This window comes from Cyprinus carpio, chromosome B11 (genome assembly GCF_018340385.1).
Source record: "Cyprinus carpio isolate SPL01 chromosome B11, ASM1834038v1, whole genome shotgun sequence".
NCBI classification, from domain to species: domain Eukaryota; kingdom Metazoa; phylum Chordata; class Actinopteri; order Cypriniformes; family Cyprinidae; genus Cyprinus; species Cyprinus carpio.
In genome coordinates this window covers 21,220,594-21,239,274 of record NC_056607.1, presented here as the reverse complement: position 1 = coordinate 21,239,274, position 18,681 = coordinate 21,220,594, and the positions used below count along the sequence as shown (strand labels likewise).

Here is an 18,681-nt window from a genome sequence, read left to right as displayed (position 1 = left end):
ATTAAATCGTTAGATATATCGCCCAGTCCTACTTTACAGCAGAAAAAAACGTTTACAGCCTGGTACAAAAACTTATTTTGGTCTATATAGCTAATTTTCCCCATCGTGACAACTGTGAGGGGGGTGAATTTTTTTTTTTTTAACTCATCCGTTTAAATTATATTAAGCCTTAAAGTTAAGCATAATTAAGGGTGTGGCCACTTGAGTGACAGGTGGATTGCCGCTGCTGACACTGCCGTCGCGCTAGGTGGGCGTGGTTTCAGCAACCAGGTCCCGCCTTTTTGCCCTTTTTCGATTATCCGGGAGTGATGCGCAGTGACGCGCTGCAAAGATGGCGACGGCCAACTCTGCCCACTTTGCGCTTCAAAAACACTCTTCAGTAATCTATGGTTGACGTCACGGACATTACGTCCATGTTTTTATACAGCCTATGGTTCCAACACATATGCAGGGTTGCCAGGTTTTCACAACAAAACCCGCCCAATTGCTTATCAAAACTAGCCCAATCACGTTTCGAGGGGGATCGCCCGGTAAAAATCAAATTTCGGTGGGGTAAAATACACAGTTTTTGGTGGGGTTCCCCTGGTAAAATTCACATTTTAGGGGCTAAATATCACGTTATTGGGGTCGCGGACATGAAAAACAACCCGTGGCAACAGTGTTGAAGTAGCCCAATTCCGGAGAAGCGTCTCGCTGCAGACCACCTACCATTCTCCGCCCCCTAGATTTGGATCCAACCACGCCCCCTGGATCTTTTGGTCTGGAGCGATCCCTACTTGAAATTCCGTGGGAAAACCGCAGACTTGGCAACACTGCACATATGCCCACAATCACAATAACACCTGACAAAGCTCCACCCTCCAGGCCACACCTCCAAAAACAGACAAGTCAGCAGCAAACAAGAATCTACACAGTACAGTGCTAAATGTGTTCAGCTAAATTCAGTGTGCAAATAGATGACAGACACAAGACCAATCACAATTTAGTATGCAAATAAGTCCATGGGAAATTTTAATCATACAATTCTTTGCTCTAATTTACTATCTTTTAAGTGTGAATCTTTTGAGATTTTCATGTCACACAATAGGCTACTTTTATGGTCAATTCTTAAACACATTGGCTAGAATGTTTATAAAGAATACCAACACTGCATGTCCACTTTCTGTATGCAAAATAGTTTTGCTAGGTTGGCCTTTAAATAATGACTGACTACTCTTACACTCTTAAAAATAAAGGTGCTTAAAAGGTTCTTCACAGCGATGCCATAGAAGAACCATTTTTGGTTCCACAAAGAATTATTCAGTCAAAGGTTCTTTAAAGAACCATCTCTATACCTTTTTATAATCTGAAGAGCCTTCTTTCGCCACAAAGAACCTTTTGTGAAACAGAAAGGTTCTGCAGATGTTAAAGGTTCTTTATGGAACCATTTAGAAAAGAAGAAAAAAAGGTTCTTCTATGGCATCGTGAAGCACCTTTATTTTTAAGAGTGTATATGCAGATTTTGTCATAACGTGCAAAAACTCTTTATATAGTAAGGTTTTTTAAAGTAGCATTTAGGCAAATACTCTTTCAAAAAAACCACTTCAGAATATGGTACACTATTATGTTTATTTCAACTGCATAACATTTGAAGTATTCTACAACAACTTGTATCTTGAATCAACAATGTTAGTAGGAATATTTCACAAATGATTTATATACATCATTCAAAACAAATCCCCCTATGTGTACCTTATTGTATCAATGAGCATAAAACAAAAAATGTGCGAAAAACTAAAAAAAAAAAAAAAAAAAAAGTTGGCAAGAAACAAGACATTATCCAAACAAACCGTTTTCCAGAGTGTATATTTCATCCACATTGTATTTATACATTACTGTAGCATTTTACATCATTTACAAAATATATATGATTTACAATTTTTAATCAGGCAAGATCCACTTAATATTGTCACATATTTTGTCACATATATATAACACGTAAACTCTTTTTAAAACTTATAACCTAATAACTCTATGATACTGTAAGTGCAAGTTTATGCTAACATTTCAAATATAACATCTCCTTTAGGGAAAGGCTTGTTCATCAGTGTTAAGAAGCAGAAAAAAGTTTGCTCAAGCACATTTACAATATCTACTCTTAAGTTTTTATAGATTGTAATATATTAATTCTTATCAGCCCTGTAAAAATGATTGCTAAGGACAAGCTCATTCTTGTCTCCCACATCCCTTTCTTTTAATTATCCTACTACATTAGTTTAAGAACGTTAAATTTGGACCTTTTCAAAGCGCTTTCTGGAACCTCCAGATCCATTGCATGTATTTGCAGATGTCTCATTGTCTGTCTGCGACTATGGTCAATTAGCCCATTGCCCCATCCATCTCTTCTAGGCATCCCTTTATAAGTGTAGCATATATCATCAGTAGTGTAATAACGTCTTGGAACCATCTTCCTATAATAACCTGCACTATCACCTGATCTTTGCATGGTATACATTCCCATATTGGAATTTCTCACAGCTACATTTTCTCTATTTCTTGAACCTTTAAGTTTAGGCAACGATATATTGTTCCAGTTGCCATCAATATCAAAGTTACTTGCTTTTGTTTTATGATGTCCTGACCTGAATGCCCCAGACATATCATTGTAGTAAACATCTGAAGATGTTGGACCTACTCCAGAGATTCTGGTCTGGCCAGAGACATGTTTTTGCATTGTAGGCCACTGAGCTTGTCCTGAAACTTTCATGTCTCTGTTCAAGTCATAATAGGGGTCCTGCATGTTAAATTCTGGGGCACTATATTTCTGATGAGTCGGTATTCTGAAGTCTCTTGAGGGAGCATCAAGATCGTACATTTTGGCTGCCTTTGTTTTACCTCTTGGGACTGCAAAGCTGTCAGCATGCATTTGTCTATAGGTACCAAAATCAACATCAGACCCCAGGCCGTGAAAATCAGGGCTATCAATTCCTCCTTTAATTTGGGGGGTTCTAAGATACATCTTTGGAGAGCTGAATTTAACATCTGTTCCTTCTGGCATGTTTCCTGAGAGTTTCATTTTCCCAGAAGGAGAATCAATGTCAAAGTCTGGTGCGTTCACATCAAAATTAGGTTTCTTGAAATTTGGTCCTATTTTGCCTTTATGGAAATCAACATTCATTTCTGGGGCTGTGATATCTGGCTTATGACCTCTGATACTGAAGTCTGGGGAATCAAATTCTGTATTTATCTTCGGAGCTGAGAGGTCCATTTTAGGTGTCTTTAGATCATAGTCAGGTGTCTTTATTTTGGGTGCTGAGAAACCAATATCAGGCATCTTAAAAGCAGGCATTTTAATTTGTCTAGATGGCATGTCCATGTCTGGAAGTGTAAGGTCTGTACTTGGACCTTTAAGATCAACATTAGGACCATGAAAGTCAAAATCAGGACGATTAATCCCAGCATTTAATTTGGGAGCTGATGCGCTCAGATTAAGTTCAGGCTGATCAATGTCAGCATCCATATTCATATGTGGCCCTTTCAAACCTGACAGGCCAATACTGGGCATCTTTAACTTTGGCATATTCATTTTACCCGAAGGGCCATTGACATCAGTATCAGGTGATTTGATATCTAGGTTTGGGCCTTTCAAATCAGACCGAGGCAGAGTCAGATCCATGTTTGGGGTATCGATTCCTCCCTTTATTTTGGGGCTTTTGAGATTCAGCTTTGGAGATTTGACTTTAAGATCAGGTCCTTCTGGCTTGCTGTCTGAGAAGCCCAGCTTTGGCAGTTTAAATTTACTTGAAGGTGCATCGATGTCAAAGTCTGGAGTGTTCAAATCCAGATTGGGGGTCTTGAAATTTGGTTCTTTAATTTTACCTTTAGGTAAATCAAAATTCAAGTCTGGTGTTGTGATATCCGACTTATGACCTCTGATGTTGAGGTCTGGTGAATCAAAGTCTGCCTTTGGAGCTGACAGATCCATTTTAGGGCTATTCAGATCATAGCCCGATGTTTTGAGTTTGTGTCCTGAGAAACCAACATCAGGCATCTTGAGGGTGGGCATTTTCAGTTTTCCAGAAGGCATGTCCATGTCTGGAAATGCAAGGTTGGTTTTTGCACCCTTGAAATCAGCATTAGGTCCATGAATGTCAAAATCAGGACCATTAATTCCTGCATTTAGTTTGGGAGCTGATGCATTCAAATTAAGGTCGGGCTGATCAATGTCAGCATCCACATTCATATGTGGCCCTTTCAAACCTGACAAGCCAAAACTGGGCATTTTTAACTTTGGCATATTCAATTTACCTGAAGGGCCATTAACATCAATATCAGGTCTATTGATATCTAGGTTTGGGCCTTTCAAATCAGTTTGAGGCAGAGTCAGATCCATGTCTGGGGTATTGATTGCTCTCTTAATTTTGGGGCTTTTGAGATTCAGTTCTGGAGCTTTTGGCTTGCTACCAGAGAAGCCAATTTTTGGCAGCTTAAATTTACCTGAAGGGCGATTAATGTCAAGGTCAGGTGCATTCATGTCAAGATTGGGTGTCTTTAAGTCTGGTGCTGTAAATTTACCTTTAGGGAAATCAACATTCATGTCTGGACCTGTGATATCTGGCTTATGACCTTTAATGTTGAGGTCTGGTGAATCAAAGTCTGCCTTAAACTTTGGAGCTGACAGATCCATCTTAGGGGTATTCAGATCATAGCCCGATGTTTTGAATTTGGGTCCTGAGAAACCAACATCAGGCATCTTGAGGGTGGGCATTTTCAGTTTTCCAGAAGGCATGTCCATGTCTGGAAATGCAAGGTTGGTTTTTGCACCCTTGAAATCAGCATTAGGTCCATGAATGTCAAAATCAGGACCATTAATCCCTGCATTTAGTTTGGGAGTTGATGCATTCAAATTAAGGTCGGGCTGGTCAATGTCAGCATCCACATTCATATGTGGCCCTTTCAAACCTGACAAGCCAAAACTGGGCATTTTTACCTTTGGCATATTCAATTTACCTGAAGGACCATTAACATCAATATCAGGTGTATTGATATCTAGGTTTGGGCCTTTCAAATCAGTTTGAGGCAGATTCAGATCCATGTCTGGGGTATTGATTCCTCCCTTTATTTTGGGGCTTTTGAGATTCAGGTTTGGAGCTTTGCTTAAGATAGGTCCTTCTGGCTTGCTGTCTGAGAAGCCCATTTTTGGCAGTTTAAATTTACCTGAAGTTTATGTCAAGGTCAGGTGCATTCAAATCCAGATTGGGGGTCTTGAAGTCTGGTGCTTTAATTTACCTTTAGGGAAATCAAAATTCAAGTCTGGACCTGTGATATCCGACTTATGACCTTTAATGGAGGTCTGGTGAATCAAAGTCTGCCTTTGGAGCTGACAGATCCATTTTAGGGCTATTCAGATCATAGCCCGATGTTTTTAGTTTTGGCCCTGAGAAACCAAACTTGGGCATCTTGAAATTGGGCATTTTCATTTTTCCAGAAGGCTTGTCCATATCTGGAAATGCAAGGTTGGTTTTTTGCCCCTTGAAATCAACATTAGGTCCATGAAAGTCAATATCAGGACCATTAATCACTGCATTTAGTTTGGGAGCTGATGCATTCAAATTAAGGTCGGGCTGATCAATGTCAGCATCCATGTTCATGTGTGGCCCTTTCAAACCTGACAGACCAAAACTGGGCATCTTTAGCTTTGGCATATTAAATTTACCTGAAGGACCATTAACATCAATATCAGGTGAGTTGATATCTAGGTTTGGGCCTTTCAAATCAGTTTGAGGCAGATTCAGATCCATGTCTGGGGTATTCCTCCCTTCATTGCTCTTTTGAAAACCAGCTTTGGATTTTTGAGATTAAGTCTGGAGCTTTTGGCTTGCTACCAGAGAAGCCGAATTTTGGCAGCTTCAGTTTACCTGAAGGAGCATTGATGTCGAGGTCAGGTGCATTCATGTCAAGTTTGGGTGTCTTTAAGTTTGGTCCTTTAAATTTACCTTTAGGGAAATCAAGATTCACGTCTGGACCTGTGATATCTGGCTTATGACCTTTAATGTTAATGTCTGGGGAATCAAAGTCAGCCTTAAACTTTGGAGCTGACAGATCCATTTCAGGAGTCTTCAAATCATCAGCCCGATGTTTTGAATTTGGGTCCTGAGAAACCAAATCAGGCATCTTTAGGGTGGGCATTTTCAGTTTTCCAGAAGGCATGTCCATGTCTGGAAATGCAAGGTTGGTTTTTGCACCCTTGAAATCAGCATTAGGTCCATGAATGTCAAAATCAGGACCATTAATCCCTGCATTTAGTTTGGGAGTTGATGCATTCAAATTAAGGTCGGGCTGATCAATGTCAGCATCCATGTTCATATGTGGCCCTTTCAAACCTGACATGCCAAAACTGGGCATCTTTAACTTTGGCATATTCAATTTACCTGAAGGGCTATTAACATCAACATCAAGTGAATTGAAATCTAGGTTTGGGCCTTTTAAATCATTTTGAGGCAGAGTCAGATCCATGTCTGGGGTATTGATTCCTCCCTTAATTTTGGGGCTTTTGAGATTCAGTTCTGGAGCTTTTGGCTTGCTACCCGAGAAGCCAATTTTTGGCAGCTTAAATTTACCTGAAGGGGCATTTATGTCAAGGTCAGGTGCATTCATGTCAAGATTGGGTGTCTTTAAGTCTGGTGCTGTAAATTTACCTTTAGGGAAATCAAGATTCATGTCTGGACCTGTGATATCTGGCTTGTGACCTTTAATGTTCAGGTCTGGGGAATCAAAGTCGGCCTTAAACTTTGGAGCTGACAGATCCATTTCAGGTGTCTTCAAATCATAGTCAGGTGTCTTTATTTTTGGCCCTGAGACACCAAACTTGGGCATCTTTAAATTTGGCATTTTCATTTTTCCTGAAGGCTTGTCAATATCTGGAAGAGTAAGGTCTGTTTTTGGGCCTTTGAAATCAACATTGGGTCCATTTAAGTCAATATCAGGATCACTTAACACTGCATTTAGTTTAGGAGCTGATGCATTCAAATTAAGGTCAGGCTTATTAATGTCAGCATCCACATTCATATGTGGCCCTTTCATACCTGACAGGCCAAAACCGGGCATCTTTAACTTTGGCATATTCAATTTACCTGATGGACCATTGATATCAACATCAGGTGATTTGATATCTAGGTTTGGGCCTTTTAAATCAGTTTGAGGCAGAGTCAAGTTCATGTCTGGGGCATCTATTCCTCCCTTCATTTTGGGGTTTTTGAAAACCAGCTTTGGATATTTGATTTTAAAATCTGTGCCTTTTGGCTTACTACCTGATAACCCGAATTTTGGCTTCTTCAGTTTACCTGAAGGGGGATTGATGTCGAGGCCAGATGCATTCATGTCAAGATTAGGTGTCTTTATGTCTGGTGCTTTAAATATACCTTTAGGGAAATCAAGATTCATGTCTGGACCTGTGATATCTGGCTTATGACCTTTAATGTTGAGGTCTGGAGAATCAAAGTCTGCCTTAAACTTTGGAGCTGAAAGATCAATTTCAGGGGTCTTTAGATCATAATCAGGCGTCTTTACTTTTGGCCCTGAGACACCAAATTTAGGCATCTTTAAATTGGGCATTTTCATTTTTCCAGAAGGCTTGTCAATATCTGGAAAAGTAAGGTCTGTTCTCGGACCTTTGAGATCAACATTAGGTCCATGTACATCAATATCAGGACTATTTAATCCTGCATGTAGTTTGGGAGTTGATGCGCTCAGATTGAGGTCTGGTTTATCAATATCAGCATCCATGTTCATATGTGGCCCTTTCAAACCTGACATGCCAAAACTGGGCATCTTTAGCTTTGGCATATTAAATTTACCTGAAGGGCCATTAATATCAATATCAGGTGTTTTGGCATCTGTTTAGGCGTTTCAAATCAGTTTGAGGCAGAGTCAGATTAGGTGTCATGTCTGGCGTTCGATTCCTCCCTTTATTTTTAGGGGTTTTGACATTCAGGTCTGGAGAATCAAAGTCTGCCTTAAACTTTGGAGCTGACAGATCCATTTCAGGGGTCTTCAAATCATAGTCAGGCGTCTTTATTTTTGGTCCTGAGACACCAAACTTGGGCATCTTTAAATTTGGCATTTTCATTTTTCCTGAAGGCTTGTCAATGTCTGGAAGAGTAAGGTCTGTTCTCGGACCTTTGAGATCAACATTAGGTCCATGTACATCAATATCAGGACTGTTTAATCCTGCATGTAGTTTGGGAGTTGATGCACTCAGATTGAGGTCTGGTTTATCAATATCAGCATCCATGTTCATATGTGGCCCTTTCAAACCTGACATGCCAAAACTGGGCATCTTTAGCTTTGGCATATTAAATTTACCTGAAGGGCCATTAATATCAATATCAGGTGTTTTGGCATCTAGGTTTAGGCCTTTCAAATCAGTTTGAGGCAGAGTCAGATCCATGTCTGGCGTATCGATTCCTCCCTTTATTTTAGGGGTTTTGACATTCAGGTCTGGAGAATCAAAGTCTGCCTTAAACTTTGGAGCTGACAGATCCATTTCAGGGGTCTTCAAATCATAGTCAGGCGTCTTTATTTTTGGTCCTGAGACACCAAACTTGGGCATCTTTAAATTTGGCATTTTCATTTTTCCTGAAGGCTTGTCAATGTCTGGAAGAGTAAGGTCTGTTCTCGGACCTTTGAGATCAACATTAGGTCCATGTACATCAATATCAGGACTGTTTAATCCTGCATGTAGTTTGGGAGTTGATGCACTCAGATTGAGGTCTGGTTTATCAATATCAGCATCCATGTTCATATGTGGCCCTTTCAAACCTGACATGCCAAAACTGGGCATCTTTAGCTTTGGCATATTAAATTTACCTGAAGGGCCATTAATATCAATATCAGGTGTTTTGGCATCTAGGTTTAGGCTTTTCAAATCAGTTTGAGGCAGAGTCAGATCCATGTCTGGCGTATCGATTCCTCCCTTTATTTTGGGGCTTTTGAGATTCAAGTCTGGAGATTTGACTTTAAGATCTGGGCCTTTTGGCTTACTACCAGTAAAGCCAAATTTTGGCAATTTCAATTTACCTGAAGGGGCACTGATGTCAAGGTCAGGCGCATTCATATCAAGATTGGGTTTCTTGAAATTGGGTCCTTTAATTTTACCTTTAGGAAAATCTACGTTCATGTCAGGTGCCGTGATATCTGGTGAATCAAAGTCTGCCTTAAACTTTGGAGCTGAAAGATCCATTTCCGGGGTCTTCAGATCATAGTCAGGAGTCTTTATTTGGGTCCTGAGAGACCAAAATCAGGCATCTTGAAAGTTGGCATTTTCATTTTTCCAGATGGCATGTCCATGTCTGGAAATTTAAGATCTGTTTTCGGGCCTTTAAGATCAACATTAGGTCCATGAATGTCAATATCAGGACTATTTATCCCTGCATTTAGTTTGGGAGTTGATGCACTTAGATTAAGGTCAGGCTTGTCAATGTCAGCATCCATGTTCATATGTGGCCCCTTCAAACCTGACAGGCCAAAACTGGGCATCTTTAACTTTGGCATATTAAATTTACCTGAAGGGGCATTGACATCAATATCAGGTGATTTGATATCTATATTTGGGCTATTTAAATCTGTTTTAGGCAGATTCAGATCCATGTCTGGGGTATTGATTCCTCCCTTTGTTTTTGGGCTGGAGAGATTCAGCTTTGGAGATTTGATTTTAAGATCAGGTCCTTTTGGCTTGCTACTTGAGAAGCCAAATTTTGGCAGCTTCAGTTTAGCTGAAGGGGAATTTATGTTTCCCTTCAGATCAGGTGCATTTATGTCAAGATCAGGTTTCTTGAAATTTGGTCCTTTCATTTTTCCTTGGGAAATTAACATTCATGTCAGGTGCTGTGATATCTGGCTTATGACCTCCAATGTTGAGATCTGGGGAATCAAAGTCTGCCTTAAACTTCGGAGCTGACAGATCCATTTCAGGAGTCCTCAGATCACATTCAGGTGTCTTTATTTTTGGTGCTGAGAGGCCAAAATCAGGCATCTTGAATTTACCTGAAGGACCATTAACATCAATATCAGGAGATTTGATATCTAGGTTCGGGCCTTTTAAATCAGTTTGAGGAAGATTCAGATCCATGTCTGGGGTATCAATTCCTCCCTTTATTTTGGGGCTTTTGAGATTCAAGTCTGGAGATTTGACTTTAAGATCTGGGCCTTTTGGCTTACTACCAGAGATACCAAATTTTGGCAGCTTCAGTTTACCTGATGGGGCATTTATGTCAAGGCATCAATATCAGGTGATTTGACTCTATATCAGGCTCTATTAAATCTGTTTTAAGATTCAGGGGTCCAGGTGGTATTGATTCCGACCAAAGTTTGCTTTTTTGGGCTAGAGAGATTCATTTGGATTTGATTTTAGATCAGGTCCTTGTTTGCTACTTTGAGAAACCAAATTTTGGCATCTTCAGTTTAGCTGAAAGGGGAATTTATGTTTCCCTTCAGATGGTGTCCATTTAAGGTCAAGATCAGGTTATTTGAAATTTGGGTCCTGGTTCATTTTTCCTTTTGGGAAATTAACATTCATGTCAGGTGCTGTGATCTGGCTTATGACCTCCACTGTTCAGATCTCTGGGGATCAAAGTCTTTTAAAGGAGCTGACAGATCCATTTCAGGAGTCCTCAGATCACATTCATTTATTTTTGGTGCTTGAGAGGCCAAAAATCAAGGGGATCTTGAATTTACCTGAAGGACTTAACAGTTTCACTTTTGGCTAGGTTCGGGCCTTTTAAGATCAGTTTGAGGAATATTCAGGATCCATGTTGGGGTATCAGGGGGCTTTTGTCTATGATATTTAAGATCTGGGCCTTTTGGCTTACTACCAGAGATACCAAATTTTGGCAGCTTCAGTTTACCTGATGGGGCATTTATGTCAAGGTCAGGTGCATTCACATCAAGATGGGGTTTCTTGAAATTTAGTCCTTTCATTTTCCCTTTAGGGATATCAACATTCAAGTCTGGGGTTGTGATATCTGGCGAATCAAAGTCTGCCTTAAATTTTGGAGCTGACAGATCCATTTCAGGGGTTTTTAGATCATATTCGGGAGTCTTTATTTTGGGTCCTGAGAGACCAAAATCAGGCATTTTGAAAGTGGGAACTTTCATTTTACCAGATGGCATGTTCATGTCAGGAAGCGTAAGATCTGTTTTCGGACCTTTGAGATCAACATTAGGTCCATGAATATCAATATCAGGACTGTTTATCCCTGCATTTAGCTTGGGAGTTGATGCACTCAGATTGAGGTCTGGCTTATCAATGTCAGCATCCATATTCATATGTGGCCCCTTTAAACCTGACACGCCAAAACTGGGCATCTTCAACTCTGGCATATTTAATTTACCTGATGGACCATTAACATCAATATCAGGTGATTTGATATCTAGGTTTGGGCCTTTCACATCAGTTTGAGGCAGAGTCAGATTGGGTTTCTTGAAATTTGGTCCTTTAAATGTACCTGCAGGAATATCAACATCCATGTCAGGTCCTGTGATATCTGGCTTATGACCTCTGATGTTGATGTCTGGTGAATCAAAGTCTGTTTTAAATTTGGGAGTGGACAGATCATAGTCAGGTGTTTTTATTTTGGGTCCTGACAGGTCAAAATTAGGCATGCTGAAGGTGGGCGTTTTCAGTTTTCCAGATGACATTTCCATGTCTGGAAGGTCTGTTTTTAGACCTTTGAAATCAGCCTTTGGTCCATCAATTTGAATATCAGAACCATTAAAACCTGCAGCTACTTCAGGGTATGCCAGTTTTGACCCCTTCATACTTCCATCATAACTGATGTCTGTATTCTTGTTTCCAGAGAGGCTAAACTTTGGCAGTTTAAATTTTGGCTTCTTGGCATTAACCGATGGAACATCCATATCCATATCAGAAGAATTAAGCACTGCTTTCGGGCCTTTAAAATGTCCTTTTGTGAGGTGCATCACAGGAGATCCTTGGGTATTTGACAGTGTAAGATTTGAATCTGGTGCATTAATACCAACATCTATTTTTGGATCTGTATATGTTCCACCATGTATGTTGATTTCCCTTTCAACACTGGTCAGGTTCTTTGTGGAATGATGCAATGGAACATCTCTTGAAATACTGGTTTTGATCTTTGCTGATCTTAGCAGGTCAGATCCTTGTACTAACATTTCGGAGTCATATTCACCTGTAGAATCCTTGGAATCATAATTGACCATGAAAGGCCCCACTTGATTGTCAAATTCTGTTTCATATGGATTGAGACGCATTCGATCTGCATTCTCAAGTAAAGCCGAAACATTTACTTGACAGCTTTTGCGGTCAAGTGTTTGGGTTGTCACTGGCCCATTGTGTATGCCATGTCTGTTTTCCTTAACAGTTTTATTTCCTTTCATGTATTTCTTGACTTTAGCATTGAAGAGCTTGTCATATGAATCTTTCCACACCTGTTGAAACATTTGAATCGTAAATTAATTTATTTGGGGGTTTCATGAGAAAAAAAAATGTGAATGTGATGTGCACAGACCTCATTTGGAGCTTTGATATCCAGGCTTTCCAAGCTCTTGCTGGATTTCAAACCATGCTTCGTTATCCCCTTGTCATTATCAATCAACTTTAAAATGTCCACAGCTTCATTCTTCTTTTGTTCATTCCTCTGTAGTTCAAACCGACCACTGGCACCCACAATTTCATCATCTTAAATGGAAATGTAAAGTAGTGTGAAATGTAATCTATTATAAACAGTTATCCTTAAATTTCCACCATATCAACATTCATGGCAAGCCATTTTCTCCACAGTAAAAGTGAACCAGCAATCTAAAGCTCAATTAATATACAAGGGCATATAAAAAAAATTATATTCAAACAGTCACGAAACTGTACCTTCATGTAAGTGCAGGTCTGTATATTCCAAACCCTCTACAGATACATTGTCATCTTCAAGTAGCAGGCTGTCAGAGAGGCTTCTTCGAAGAGCCTGCAAGTGACAATATAATAATAAAAAAAACACACAAATTAAAGATTTTTTGTGATAAACATAAACCCCTGCCAACTTCGCTACTAATATTTGAATAATAATTTATTTAGCATTTATTCCTATTAATGACAAGCACATGAACTTAAAAATATATTTGATAGATCACACAAAATGCGTACACAAAATATAGTTCAGATACAGATTGGATAAAATAAAGAGATCATACCATGTCACTAGTATATATTTACAGTGAAGAAAAGCCTCCAAATCTCAAACCTGTTGATGCAAAAGAAATGATTCAGCAGCAGCAAGACACCCACGTTTCAGTGCTAATTATTATTGACACATGTAATTGTGAACATCATTGAAGCATCACTGAGCGAACATCACTAACTTCATTTAAATTTACTTTACACTTTGCCAGTTGACACAAGGGCATCTATCTTGGTGTGCAATTCATCCTAAAAGATGGTAATGCTTAACGAAACATCTGCATTTATCCCACTGGCAGACGAAACTGATGTAACTGAGGTATTCAAGGAATTGTTCAGGGATAGTGTAACAAGAGGGCGTTAGGAACAGGTTAGGCTAGACAAAGGAAACTGTGAACAGACCCCACCTTGTTAACCACACCCTCTGTATTAAACATGCGTAATCGTAGAGGTATCAGGTGCTCCCATGATTATCTGTAAGGGCACATATTTTGATAATCTGCTCAACTATTTGTTAAAATGATTTAATTGTCTCATTTCATTTAAACAGGTTTCAAAAACATCTAATTACTAACTATTATCTACAGTATATGATCTATTTAACATGCACAAAACCTATTTATTAACCTGTATATTTACAGTAAACACAAATTACAGGTAGAGGACCTAAAAGTGGGCTTCAGAAACATTCTTTTTGATACAGAGTAATAGACAGTAACGGTATTTAAAAAAAAAGTGGTCCCCATAGAAATGATGTTAATGCACACATTTACAACTTTAAATATCTTACAGCGGTCTCTGTGCAATACTTTAATGCACAACTTAAATGCAGTTTGTAATATTAATACATTAAACCACTCTTAAATGACAAAAAAACACAATTAAATCAGCTTAACCATTGCGAGTGCTGCATAGTCATACATAACAAAAACAGCTGGACACCTATGCTTGCTAAACAACCAAACTTTACTTTAAGTACCATACGGGCTGTTCTACGCAACAGAGTTCAGTCCAAAGTACTGTTGTAAATTTGAACAGCAAAGAAAAGCCTTACCTTGTATCCAGTGTGTTTTTAAATCCTTGTGTCAGCAGTGATAATGTGCCATGCTGAAGACAAGTTTTCACTGGATGACACTGTGCTTACTTCTGTTCTCTTCTCACTGTTTATGGTATTCTCACAAGCGGCAAGTAATACACTTGAAGAGTGGACCGACTGGTTTAACCAGGCCAAATGCATACCTCATAAAGCTTCAGCATCACTGACTGTTCTGCATTGGAGGCAGGGTGACATAACAAAAACAAACCTCTCCCTAATTCTGGATTGATGGGAGGAAATCAAAAGAAATCGTTATAAAATAGGGTTAAACTATGCACACATGTACTCCCATATGACTCATACAAGTTGGAAAACGTCCACCTGTACAAGGCGTAGTCCCTCTCACGCAGGTTGTTCTGGGTGGAGACGAGCATTCACACCTCTAATGAAACCAATTAGGCATTGTGAATTCTCAGAAGAGAGAATGCATTCAAACCACAGAAATAAATATTAGAATACAGTGGGACTCCCACACCTTAGTTTGCAAAAAAAAAAAAAAAAAACCCAAACAAACTTTTTTTTTTTTACCTGTTTGAAGAGGGAAAATACCTTGAGTAGATCCTCTCGAAGACCAATAAATAAAAATAAATACAAATGTGAAAACAGACCAATAACTTAAAAAAAACACTTTTACTTCTAAAACAATTCCATACAAATGAGACTATTTTCACTGAGTTTTACATTGTATAACATGATAAACTGCAGGTATTTGCACATATGCAGTGGCCATGCATAGGACTCCAACTACTCTACATTCTAAGCTGGAAATACAGTATTTTAAATACGTAAGAGTTTCTGGAAAACAGACTCTTCTCTTTGGCACAGAGCAGCAGGGCTGTCAAACTCCACCGCCTTCCCACCATGCATCACCAGCACTCTGTCAGAGTCCATAATTGTATTCAGTCTGTGGGTTAAGAAAGACTGGTTGGGTTTGTATGGCAACAGAATTGTTCTTGAAAGGTGTTTTTAACTTAACATGCTAGGTTAATTCAAAAAGTAGTCACTACCAGGTTTTTTTTATTTTTTTATTTCTATCAACCAAACAACAAGACACCCAAAAACTAAATAAACCCTGAAAACTAAATTAATAATATGAATTTATTAACCTTTCAAAGCAGTGATGAATTCACCATTTTCTTTGGCAGCTTCTCTTAAACCTAATTATGCTCTTAGTAAAATGCTTGCTAGTATGCTTGACTGTTCAGCACAAAAGTTAACAGAGATATTTCTAGTAATTTAAGGGGATAAACAATCATAAAATAGTTGCAAATATACTTTTACAATGTAAAAACTATCCGCTTTGTTTTATTTAAGAAATGCCTCACAGAACTGTGCACTTTGCCGGTAATTGTTTTTTAAAAGTTTTAAATCATTTTTGCATCGCTATAAAGGGGTTTTCCCTCTTTATTTTCATTCCATACTTAAAGTTCAAATAAAAGAAAACTCAAATAGAAATCATATGCAAATATGCAAGAAATTTGATACCCGTGGGTGAGTTTTATCTTTGAATTTTTCTCTGATAGTTTTCTGCAGATGCATGTCAGTCTTGCATAAATGCATAAAATCTGTTGAAACATAAATAACATTAAAGTACAAAGTTAAGATTGTTTGTTTGACTTGGTTTATGTTGTACTTTAATTATGCACTAGTTTTATACATTAGCCTCTGTAAGAAGAGCACGGGAAAGACACAGTAGCTGCCTCTGGCCCACAGACAGAGACTTCCCCTCTTTCCATCCTCCGAATCCAGGCCACCTGTAATGGGAGACACAGACAAAGCAAAAAAAAAAAAAGAACATTAAAGACAGTATTTTCTTTCTGCATTGCTCAAGGGCATCTAGCAACCGGAAGTCTAGATGAAGGCCATGTGGATCAAGGTTCTCTTGCACTGTGCTGGAGAACAAGGGATCCTGAGGGATAATGGCTAGCTTTGATCTATAGAGGGCAACCCAAATATATATCACTCCTCTAAACTGAGTTCTGGCTTCTTGAGGCTCCTGCGGGATGTTGGTGGAATACTCCTCTGTACGCTCTATGCTCACCAACTGCATCTCTATCTGCGCAAAGCTGACAATTAGGCCTGACAGCAGATTGGTGATGGACAGTGCATAGGACAGAGACAGACCCACCAGCCCTGACAGAACTGAGAAGAGATTTTAGCACCAACTGTAAACCATTTTAAAGGTCTTACGGCTGACCTGGACGACAATCTTCTTAAACTAGACAATAGTGCTGCAGCAGAGTAGGGTTCCATAACCGTTCCATTATAGACCAATGAAGTACATATCAATCTGTCTGCACAAGACCTTAACAGACATGTTTTTTAAATGATTTCAGATGAGATGTTGCTTTGAAAATTAGTTAAGATACAGAAATAAGAGCTTTAAATTTTCTAAACTAATTTGAATTTATAATTTGCCCAATAGTTATCATTCTCAATGCTCTGTTGACCGTGGCTGTCTGACATGAAGCTAAAGATTCTGGTAAAGAACGCCTGCTAAATGCCTTAAATGTGAATTTACACTCTAATCTTATTAAGAGGCTAACCCAGGATTTGTGCTGATGCTGGATCACAGCGATCACACTGATGTGGGTTAATACAGTGACACTGATCATCTGCAGCCGAATGTCCAGCCACTGCATGCAGCATCACTGTTAAAGAGACAGCGCTGATTCTGAAAAATAGGAGTGAACCTCACTGTCAGTAAAATACTCAGGTCAGAGTTCACCTCAAAGTCAAATGAGAAAAGACAACATATTACAGAGACAATTTGCTAATTATAGCAATTTTCCTCTAAAAGCAAAAAAAAAAAAAAAAAAAAAAAAACTTTACATTTACGCATTTAGCAGACGCTTTTATGCAAAGTGCATTCAGGCTATACATTTTTTACAAGTACTTTACTGTAATAAAAAAAAAGAATTGTAATACAGAATAGTCCTATATGATAATAACATTATTTTACAAAAAAAGTTAAATTAGTAGCATTTGCTGTAGTGATTTTAATTGATGCTGATCAGAAGAATCATTCCTAAAGCAATAATTAATAATAGTCAGAAAAATAATGTCACAATGCAACAAACAGCTTAATTTTCTTTATGCAAAATAATTTTTGCAAATATCAAACATCAATGCAAATGAAATGATTTGAGTACAATAGTACAGCTAGTTTTCAGACCTGGTAGTGCGTGCACTGGCCCACACTGTAGACAGGCCGCTGAGCGTTTTGGAGAAGTGTGAATAAACTGGAGAAAGCGTGAGGCTACACATGTTTGACTTTGAGCTCACGACACTGAGTTTGGTAGTAGAGCACCCCCAGAGGAAGTAAAGGAAGCAGCACCCAAGGCAGCCCATAGCTCATGACAAGCAGCATCCCGAGCAGCCCAAACACATTGACCAGGAGGATAAGACCCAAGGGTGTAGTGTCAAAAAACGTCATAGTGGCCTAGAAAGGAAGAGGCATATGAATAATGTACTTTCTATACACGATATCAAAAGAAGTGACATCTAAATTTTTTTTTTTTTTTTTCAGTTTATCAATGACTTTTAACCATCTTAGCCGAATGTGATGAAAATAGTGCTGTGGATCATTATCTTTAGCACACTGGACAGCAGTCTCTTATGAACAACCATCACAGCCAATGTGCCCTCTAATTTTTTTTTCTTGCTGAGCAAAACTATTCTCTATTGGGCGGACATTCTGGCCACCTGAGAAATTTTTTTTTTGTACCAGACCTGTACTGCACGCACACAAAAAAGTGTGTAACTTTTAACTTTAATGTGCTATTTGTATTTAATTTGACCCGTGACCAAATTATGTATTTTCTTTCATTACCTGAGAAAACTTTTTTATTTTATTTTTTATTACAGTATAATACACCGCCATTCAAAAGTTTGGGATCAATAATGTCTATTAAAGAAGTTTCTTCTGCTCATCAAGGCTGTATCAATTCGATAAAAATACTGAATAATATTTCACAGAATAATATTGTGAAATATTATTGCAATTTAAAATAAAAGTTTTCTTTTTTAATATACTTTAAAATATAATTTATTCCTATGAATCAAAGCAATTTTCAGCATCATTACTCCAGTCTTCAGTGTCACATGATCTTTCACAAATCATATTAATATGCTGATTTATAATCAATGTTGGAAACAGCTTAATATTTTTTTGGGACCTGTGATATTTTTTCAGGATTCTTTGATAAATAAAAAGTTTAAAAGAATAGTTTTTATTCAAAATTGATATGCTCTGTTGAAATGCACAGATTGCTCCATAAGCAAAGAGAAAGTCTTGAGCAGCTGTAAAGATGGTGTTTGCTGCCTAATAAGAGTCATGGAGTATATGGAGATAATCTAATCAAAACAAGTTAAACGAGCTGCAGCTGTGGCACAA

The 18,681-nt window shown here is 38.5% G+C and overlaps 2 protein-coding genes across 2 annotated transcripts; both read right to left on the bottom strand.

Annotated features, from left to right (window-relative positions):
- Positions 1-5,799: 5,799 nt before the first annotated feature.
- Positions 5,800-9,220, bottom strand: LOC122138833 (neuroblast differentiation-associated protein AHNAK-like). The gene is made up of 2 exons (XM_042733453.1): positions 8,383-9,220; positions 5,800-7,874 (listed from the first exon to the last, which is right to left on the bottom strand). The coding sequence occupies exons 1-2, from the start codon at positions 9,218-9,220 to the stop codon at positions 5,800-5,802; spliced, it is 2,913 nt and encodes a 970-aa protein (XP_042589387.1).
- Positions 9,221-10,731: 1,511 nt separating this feature from the next.
- LOC109046221 (neuroblast differentiation-associated protein AHNAK-like) lies at positions 10,732-14,750 on the bottom strand. Its single transcript, XM_042733452.1, has 5 exons — positions 14,244-14,750; positions 13,204-13,253; positions 12,884-12,977; positions 12,528-12,697; positions 10,732-12,447 (listed from the first exon to the last, which is right to left on the bottom strand). Exons 2-5 carry the CDS (start codon positions 13,204-13,206, stop codon positions 10,732-10,734), a joined length of 1,983 nt encoding a protein of 660 aa, XP_042589386.1. The 5' UTR covers positions 13,207-13,253; positions 14,244-14,750.
- Positions 14,751-18,681: the final 3,931 nt, after the last annotated feature.

Coding starts and splice junctions, on each gene's coding strand:
- LOC122138833 (XM_042733453.1), bottom strand. CDS start 9,220: ATGGATCTTTCAGCTCCAAAGTTTAAGGCAGACTTTGATTCACCAGAT. Junction 7,875..8,382: donor TTTGAAAGGCCTAAACCTAG/ATGCCAAAACAC, acceptor ACGCCTAAACAG/ATGCCAAAACACCTGATATT.
- LOC109046221 (XM_042733452.1), bottom strand. Junction 12,698..12,883: donor AGACCTGCACTTACATGAAG/GTACAGTTTCGT, acceptor TTTCCATTTAAG/ATGATGAAATTGTGGGTGCC. Junction 12,448..12,527: donor ATATCAAAGCTCCAAATGAG/GTCTGTGCACAT, acceptor ATGTTTCAACAG/GTGTGGAAAGATTCATATGA.